General features: G+C 38.0%; 1 protein-coding gene across 1 annotated transcript in view; it reads right to left on the bottom strand.

Moving 5' to 3' along the window:
* LOC110106306 (sister chromatid cohesion protein PDS5 homolog A) overlaps positions 1–9,722 on the bottom strand; it is a 47,563-nt gene that overhangs the window by 6,181 nt on the left and 31,660 nt on the right. Inside the window, exons 28-31 of the mRNA XM_020836167.2 lie at positions 4,285–4,371; positions 4,126–4,163; positions 1,491–1,556; positions 1,241–1,419 (exon numbers count right to left, since the gene is read on the bottom strand). Of these exons, the coding sequence (XP_020691826.1) occupies positions 1,241–1,419; positions 1,491–1,556; positions 4,126–4,163; positions 4,285–4,371 (370 nt within the window). The remainder of the gene's footprint in view (positions 1–1,240; positions 1,420–1,490; positions 1,557–4,125; positions 4,164–4,284; positions 4,372–9,722) is intronic.

The raw sequence follows: 9,722 nt of genomic DNA, 5'->3' as shown, positions 1-9,722 counted from the left end.
TCGGAAGGGTCGACACCCGAGCAGGCTTCGACGAGAGAAAAGGGACGACTAAGAGCACAGGTATGCTTCCAAAATCTCCTTCTCTGTGTGTGAGTTTTTTTTTTAATTGCCCCCCTCCCCTAGCCGAATGAGAGGATCTTCGGTTTTATTTCGTGAGGGAGCAGTTACGAGAGCGGTCGTGGAACCGTTAGTGACGTCGGTCAGCGAATCGTTGTGTCTGCCAGTCGGGAGCTTCAGTCGGTTAAGCAGTTACAGTCAACAAGTATGTTCACCTATAACATCAGCTCTAATCAAGCGCCAATGAAATTCTCATCTATTTAAGTTTCAAGAAATTCTCATCTATCCAATAAAATTCCACTTTAACAATCAATAATGTAATATAACTTACTAAGATACAATTCCATTTTACTATAAAATAGAGTAAAAGCTATAAATAGTCCCTCAATTATTGATAAATGTCCAATTTAGTTCCAAAGTTTTACATTGCACCAATTTAATCCCTCATTTATTAAAAAATGAGTCAATTTAATCCTAAAGTTTAAAATAAGAGTTAAAGTTAACTCCAAATTAAATATGAAGGATATTTTAGTACTACAAGTGAATATAAGATTATATTGCTTATATTGCTCAATTTTATCATTTAATAAATTATAATACATATTTAACCTGCTACATAATAAGAGTGAATAAATAATGATTTTTTTTTTTATTTTTTAAAGTAAAATCTAACATGATAAAAATTATATTATATGATAAAAAGGGAAGCTCTAATTTTTTATTATATTTAAGTGATATAAATTTGTAGTTTTTATCTTTTTCGATTTTGCTTTATTTTTTTTTTCACTATTTATTCACACTTATTATGTAATAGATTAAATATGAGTTATAATAAAAAAGATAAAATTGAGAAATATAAGAATGTAATCTCATATTCATTTGTAGTACCTAAAATATCATTTATATTTAACTTTAGAGTTAACTTTAACTCTTATTTTTAATTTTAGGACTAATTGGTTCAATTTTTAATAGTAAATTGGAGCAATCTAAAGCTATGCGATTAAATTGAATATTTATTCATAATCGAGAGACTATTTTGAGCTTTTTATTCCTATAAAATATAAAGATGGAAAACACCATCACCAATCTAGAATTAAAATAAAAGAACATATAGTGTAGATGATACTTTGAAACTCTCATCTATTCAAGAAAATGCTGAAGGCAATATATTTGAACTACGTACCTAAATTAACATCATCAATCTCTGATCCAGAATGAGGATGAACATCCGTTGCCTCTGAATCAAATTTAATATGTATACTATTGTCTGCATTGATGTCATTTTTTGATACCCTTCTGCCATGAGATTGGGAACTTTTTCCTGAGATATGTCTTACTCCAAGATTAGAATCAGCCGCCGACCTGATTAACCAATGAAATATTTTAAAAATTGAAGTTTTCATGCTGAAGCACCTAACAAAGTTTACACTTACCTTTTCGTAGGCTTATTATTTCCTTGAGAATTATGGTCATTGCTATGATCATTTATGTCCATCGAGCTTCAGTAGCAATGAAATAAAATTAGAATTTTTTTCCCAGAAATTTTGCTGATGTACAGATTATTTAAACAAAGCTCATGATACATTATATTGTGCCATATTAACATATTACTAGTGGTAAAGCCTGGGCATGAGGACACCAGAAATGACAAGAAAATGGAGGTTGGATTTATAGCTTTAAGTAGGGTAAAAGAATGTTAAAAAAGAAACTAAATAAATCAAATATTAACAAATTGTTATGTTAAACTAATCATTAGATTCAAGAAGAAAAACGACAGGTTCATAGGGCAATGGGCAAAGACAGAGAGAGAGAGAAGGATAATTAGAAAAATTATTAAAGAGAGAATGATATGAAAAAAATAAAATACACAAAAGTACAAATAAAACATACTGGGAAAAAATTTATAAAGTTATACTGATAAATTCTGCACAATGAAAAGATGACAAAGTGCGAAAATGTAGAAGACATATTCTTAATTCTAGAAGATAGTTTTAAATAAAAATAGAAATAACACTAGGAACCATTTTTGCAATCTAGAAATAGAATTTTTTTTTTTCAAAGATTAGAGTTGGAACGAAAGTAAAACAAAAGAAATCTGAAAAAAAAAACCTTGCTAAGGTGCAACATCATCATCATAAGTGATATATCATAAAAAATGTATCTTGATCTGGCACGAATCTCGAGGCAAAAATCAAGCCAGAAACTTAAAAAATTAAATTCGGGATCACCTGAACTATGATTTCAACAAACATAAAGTCAAACTGAGCGTCTCGGAAATACGAACCCAACAACACCAAATTCGACTCAATCCGAGCCCAAATGAGTCCAAATCAAGGACCTGAAGCGTTGTTGGAAAGTTCGAACCACAATTTGAGTTACCAAACGGTTTCCAAACATGACGTGCTTATAGTCAAATCGAGCGACTCGATGAGACGAATCCAACGAGCCAAAGATCGCTAAATTCCGACATCATTAAGACCTTCAAATGCTTGACGAACGGTACACGATCAAGGGATTCAATATCGGTCGTCCATCCAACCACTCCACATTTGCCCCCGATCTTTCACCTATTTACGGGCCATGCCACTCCAGAAATCTATAAATAGACCCCTCATTTCTCTTGAGTGGGGGATCAAAGCAAGAAGAAGGAAGGAAGAATAGGAGGGAAGAAACTCCTACTCGACCAACGCCGGAATTCCGCCCGACTTCCAAAGTGACGTCGGAATTCCGTCCGTCCTTCAAGTGATGCTAGAGTTTCACCCGAACTCCAAGTGACGCCAGATTTCTATCCAACCTTCAAGTGACACTGGAGTTTCACCCGAACTCCAAGTGGCGTCGGATTTATGTCCAACCTTCAAGTGATGCTGAAGTTCCACCCGAACTCCAAGTGACGTCGGAATTCCGCCCGACCTCCAAGTGACGCCGGAATTCTGCATGACCTCTAAGTGACGCCGGAGTTTCAAGCCGGAGTTTCACCTGAACTCCAAGTGACTCTGAAGTTATGCTCAAATACCATCTAACGCCGGAGTTCTCCTCGGCCTCCAACTGACGTCAGACTTCTACCCGACGCCGGACCTCCGCTCGTCACCAAGTTTCTACCTGACGTCGAACTTCTGCATGTTGCCAGACTTTCGTCGGACATCTATATGATGCTGGATTTCTACCTGATGCCATCTTTCTGACCTTTGTTGTCAGACAACGGCCCTTCTGACCTCCGTCGCCCGCCGACTACGGTCCTTCTAACTTACGTCGCCCATCGACTATAGTCCTTCCGACCTCCGTCACCCGCCAACTACGGTCTTTCTGTCTTACGCCGCCCATCGACTACAATTCTTCCGACCTCCGTCGTCCCCTGACTACGGTCCTTCCGACCTCTGTCGCCCGCCGACTAAGGTCCTTCTGACTTACGTTGCCTACCAACTACAGTCTTTTCGACCAAACAAACACATCAACAGTGATTCTTTGTATTCACCTCATGTAATGTACTCTATAAGATGTACATCAAGCTAAGGCCTTCCCCAAGGAAGGGCCTCATTTGTAATCAACTGAAATATTAGTGGATTCATTCAAACTGGGCTAGGCCCCATGGTTTTTCTCCATTTTCAGAGGTTTTTCACATAAAAATCTTGGTGTCTCTAGTGAATGCTAGACCCTCTCTCTTATCTGATTGCGTGCCGGATTTTCTTACAACACTAAGACGTTAAACTTTATATTTCTCTACCGCCGCAAATACTCCAGGACGCAACAATAAGCTTTATCCCAACTTGGTATCATGTTTGAGTGTAGAATAACTGAATGTGGCAGTACATCTAATCGATAAAAAAAATAATAATAAATCCAAAGAATGAGGCACAGAGCCCATGATCATGTAAATTGTATCAGGAAGCGAGCAAGAGAGAATAAAAACTAGAAATGAAAATTGGATTAGCATAAGATACAACATGGCAATAATGAAGCATGTTGAAAAAATGTTCAGAACGTGTTCACAAGTGTCAAATTTAAAAAAAAAAAAAAACGTATAAGCATCTAAGAAGTTATAAGGAAAGTCAAAATAAGAAAGATACTCACAGTTGTTCATGAGACGAGGACTGCTGGCTTTTGGATCGCTGTAAGTTATCCACATGTAATAAATTAGCATTACCATAAATTTCCGTCAACTAGCAAGCAAGAAGAAGCAAAAAAGGAAAGCAATGATCAACAATAGCCATAACAATACAGTGGTCATACCTTTTTAGGTGTCCAGCCATTTGGTATAAGCTCCCATTTCTCCGTTTCTAGTCGAAGCACTTCAACATCACCATCATCATACAATATCTGCAAAGTACGCTAAAAATGTTAATGGGGTGAATTTACATGAGAGAAACTAGAACAGAGAAACGACAAGCAATAATAAGAACTGAGATAAGGGATATTAAGAACTGGTGGAAAAGAACAATAAAGGGAGAAGTTGGAGATGAAGGCTTCGTTTGAGACGGCTTTTTTATTGCTTCTTAAAGTATCTTTTTAGTACAAAAATTTAAAATTTTTACTAAAACGTTACTTTAAGAAGTAGGAAAAAAGCCGTCCCAGACAAAGCCGAAGTGAAACATACAACAATTTCTTGATTGAAATAGCAAAAACCAGCTTTTGATAAATGTTCACCCCTAAGAACTCTGACCGGATACCTTCAATTGAGGGTCAACATTTCTCATTTTATAAATTTACCTATTTGTAACTAAATTCAAGGTTATCATGTCTTAAAAAATAGCTATCTTACTCTGTCAACATGAACCAAAGATACATGATTCAGCCAAGTAAATAAAAAAAACCATGATCGAGACTGCAGAGAAAATAATTTAGCTCAATGACTGAGATCAGGCTCAGATCAAGGTGAATGATGAGCCTATTAAAGAACTGGGGAAACCTTAGATAGAGCTCGAATATATTGGGTTTCAACTGAATAGAACAGTCTATAAATAAATTGAAATGACTTTTATGTGAGAAAAATTAATTATACATGCGATTAGTTTTCTATATTACAACCTTCATATGAAAGACGAAGATTAATGATGTAATCTACAAGTTAAGAACTTAAACTAATTGGATAACTTTTTATGAAGATTAGACTGCTGATCAAACTTAATGAAGAAATAGATGACTTATAAAGCCTATACTAAAAGTAATCTACACTTTATGAAGGGGCTCAAGCTCGAGATCCGAGTGGCTGTTAGAGTGATGAGGCCGCGTGACATAGGAGAGGCTATGGAGCTTGCGCAGTTGGTGGAGAACCGAAGTATCTAGAGAGAGGAACTAGAGACAGATGCTCAGGGGGTCATACAGGATGACCAGCACTTTCTTAGCTCCTAAGGGACCAATACCAGTGATTGATGTAGGCAAGGGAGGGAGGGGGGTGTCAAATCAAATCCTAATATTTGATTTTTGACTTATCTAGCTCATTAATGTCAAGTGGAAAATTTGCTCATTATGAGCTGATTTTTAGTTCATTTATTGAACTAAAAATTAGCTCATTATTTCTTAATCTTGGCTTTTCTCCTCCCCCCCTTTTTCTTCTCATTTCTTGATGAGGTCATCGATAGGAGATTTCGGCGCGTCTATCAGAGACGACCACGGAGATCGACGGCCATGATGGAGAGCCTCTATTATTGATTTTATTTGTACTAGCAGTTTATATGTTATGCATTTATTTTCTTAGTTTTCCCATTTTACCCCTGAGGGTATTAGTTGCTCTTGTAGTCCCAAGGGGCATTTTAGACTTTTGTATCTACTTTTATTTGGAGCATATTTATATGGCCCCTTGTATCTTGTATGAGATTATTGGATTATTGAATGAAAATTGTGTTTTGTGTTCTCTTTGTGAGTGCCAAAATTTGGATCTCTTTGTGAGTTCCATTAGAGATCTCTTAGTGAGTTCTCGAAATCGTTACATGCTACCCTCATCTTCTCTACCTACATCTCCCGCATACAATACGCAACCGTGAGAAGGAGCCGAATTTTCGTGAGCAATTTTCCTCCTTGGAGCCCAACCGCCGGCCACAATAGGCCCGCCGACCGACCACCTTGCCGCCGGCCACCCTCCCTCTCCACCACTTCTCCCCTTCTCTCCCCCCAACTCATCATTGAAATTTGATTTTCACATTTCACCACTTTCCAAATTGGGAAATTCTATTTTTGGAAAGTTTTGAAATCAATCCAAAATAAAAATTACATGAGAGTGGATTTATTTTCAGATTTTCCTAGTCATCAAATCCTACTTGGAAACCCCCTTCCTCTCTCCCCCAATTCCCTCCCTCTCTAGCCATGCCGCCGGCCCCCTATGGGGAATCCCATTAATTGCTCAATTAATCCCCCCAAATCCTATTTGAAATTCAAATTAGGATTGAAATTTTCCCTCCACTCATCTTAAAACTGAAATAATTTCAGTTTTATTTTCCCTAATCCCCTCTTCCTACCGCCGGCTCTCCCATAACCTCTCCCCAATTGAAACTTTCAATTAATTCATTGATTACATTAATTGGAATTTCAAAATCCCTAATCTTTCCCTCCTAATTTCACAAAACTGAAATTAAACTTCAGTTTGTTCTCAACCAGCCCGCCCCCTCTCCTTGCTCTACCGCCGGCTCTCCTCTTCCCTATCCAAGCCGCCGCCCCACTCTCCCTCCGTTGGAGACCTTTCTTGCGGCGACCACCCGGCTCCACTTGCAAGAATGCATGGTCGAACCCGAGTGGAACTTCGGGTTTGAGTACGACAACAACGAAAGGGTCAACATCCTCCGATCACAGTTCTTCGACGTCGGCTTTGACTTCGACGACACCGTCGAAGAATACTTGGACCGGATCTTGCCGACGCTAGTAGATTCCATCGACGAACACTTCTCCGTCTACACGTGGATTATCAAAGGTCGATCTACCGTGCCCCCTCCGCCTCCGAGATCCTTCCCCACGGCGACGTTCCTTGGAACCTCCATCTCAGTGGCAACCTCGATGCTAGTCTGGACAATCTTCTGCCGATCAACCTAGTCTCCGTAGGAAAGAGAGTAAAGGTCTTAAGGTGTGAACAACTCCGTATTAATTGTGGGATTTTTATTTACTAGTCGTAGCCTTATGTTTTCCTTTGCAATTGTTTAAATAGTTTGGCTATCTTGTTGACATTTCTATGCCTAGCAAATTGAACATCATGAATTTCTTGTAATCTAATTAACTTTGATACATTATTATATAATTGGTTGAGCTAGAATTTAATTCTCTTTTAATTCTTGTGTAACTCCATCCATGCATCACATCATTTCTCTACAATTTATCTTGCCCTTTCCTCTCCCTTCTGTCTCTTGGGATGCCGTGGTTTCCTGTTGGTTTTGGTCCCTCGGTTTGCTTCTGAATTAATGTCCCGTGGTCCCCCTTTTACTGAATTTGTGGTGGCTGTTTGACTGCTGGGTTTCGTAATGTACCTGCCTGGATCCGTTGCCTTTTTCCTAATTCTTTTGCTGTGCCGTTTGGGATTTCGGTATAGTGACTGTTGGCCTTTCATTCCCTCATTTGTTTGAGTATATGAAGAGATTTTGGGGCTGTTTGTATTCCTCCTTTATGCCTATATATAGAAGATGTTTGTGGCTGTTTTAGGTGGTGAAAAATGTTATTTTTGGAGTAAGAAAACCTGAGGGTTTTTTGAAAAATGTTTGAGAGCTTTGTTCCACTTCTTCTTCTATCTCTTGGGGAGACTTGCGAGTTCTTCTCCACCCTTCGTCTTGGCTTCTAATCTCTTTCGTCTCTCCGCAAGTTTCATTCCACCTGTATCCTTCTTCTCAATGAGAGCAAGTTTAGGTTTCTTTTATAAGTTTTGTTTGAGTCATTTGTAAGCGTCTTGTAAGAGTCTTCATATTAAAAAAGAGTCTTTTAGCATTGTGTTTTTAAGTGTTCTTTTTATATGAAATGTAAGAGTTTGTTTTAAAATTTCTAAGTTATCTCTCCTTTTTAGTATAGTCATGTCGTTTTCTATTTCTTAGAAAGGTCTTGTTTTTATTATAAAAAATTTGGGTCCCTTCCCAAATTTTTGATTGCATCATTTTTTTGTTGTTTTCCTTTTTTTTTTGACAGACTCAAAAAAGACTCAAAAAAATATAATCTAAACTTAGACTCACAATAAACTCTTTGACAAACTTGACAAACGCAGACTTGACAACAACAAAACTTGACAACCAAAATAAAATTTGACGAACTACAACTTGACAAACCACAACCTAGGACTTCCTAACTTGCTATGATACCAAATTGATGCAATCAAAAATTTGGGAAGGGACCCAAATTTTTTATCACAAATATAATACTTTACTATGCAATAGAAAAGACACAAAAGGACACAAAATAGACGAATAAACTAAAAACAACAACTTTTCTTAATAATATAAAATACTTACAAACTTGACTCAAACAAGACAAGACTCTTACAAACTTGACTCAAACAAAACACCCTAAAATTGCTTACTTTTAGAAGAAGGATACAGGTGGGGGGTGGTCGCTTGCAGAGAGACGAAAGAGGTTAGAAGCCAAGACGAAGGGCGGAAAGAGCTCGCAAGATTTCATGGGGAGATGAGAAGGAGAATGGAACAAGCTCGCAAGCTTTTCCAATAAAACACGCATATTTACATTTCCAAAAATCATTCACATAACATTTCTTAAACATACACAAAACATCTCTATATATAGGCATGAGAGGGGAATACAAATAGCCACAACATTAATTTAAAAGCTTATTTAAATAGAGAATATGAAAAGCCAACAGTCAACTCCAAGAACAAAGCATCAAAGCCACAGAAAAGCCCCCAAACAGCCACGGGAAGCAGCCCAGCTAGGAACCCGAAGAGGAAGACAACGAAAACCCTAAAGGACGGCACGGAACCGAGGCACCAGGCACGGGAAAAGCCACCCATCACTGAAGACCAGCAGCCCACCGTGGGAACCAAGGATCCAAGGCACGGGAACCAAAGGGCCATCCACGGGAACCAAGGAGCCATCCACAGGAACCAAAGGGACAAATAAAAAGGGGAATGAATATAATAATTCATCAATAAATGAACTAAAAAACAGCTCATAATGAGCTAACTTTTAGCTCAAAAATTAATGAGCTAGCAAGTCCAAAAGAAGTCAAAACCAAAATATTCATTTTGTTTTGATCCCCACCCCTACCTACATTAGACTCCCCTTCTTGAGAACTCATCTCTCGATGAGTTAGCTTTGTTCTGAAGGCGTTGCATCAAGAGACACCAAGGCTTGAGATTGCTCACTTGACACCAAGACCCACAAGACAAAACTTACATGACTCACAAAATAAGATGATACGCCTTAGGTTCCACAAATTAGGGTTTGCCCTAATTTTCCTTCAAGGATGAAATTTCTCCACCAAATCAAAGTTAACCCAAAACAAGAAGAATGAGAGGAAGAACAAAAGAGCTTTGCATTAATCTTCAAGACAAAACAAAAGACAAAGCTAGTCCACTTCGAGAAGGACCAAATCTCCCAAAAGAAACCCTAGAGAAAACAAGAAGGAAAAGAGAAAGAACTTTCTTCACATGATGCCCAAAAATAAGCCCTAATGGCTCCTTTCATACAATCACACAACTTCCCCCTCATCCCAAAATTGCCCCCCATCATCCACCCTCCAATTTCCCCCC

Source organism: Dendrobium catenatum, unplaced genomic scaffold, assembly GCF_001605985.2.
Source record: "Dendrobium catenatum unplaced genomic scaffold, ASM160598v2 fragScaff_scaffold_1451, whole genome shotgun sequence".
Taxonomy (NCBI): domain Eukaryota; kingdom Viridiplantae; phylum Streptophyta; class Magnoliopsida; order Asparagales; family Orchidaceae; genus Dendrobium; species Dendrobium catenatum.
The sequence above is the reverse complement of the archived record's forward strand: the minus strand, read 5'-3'. Positions and strand labels throughout refer to the sequence as shown.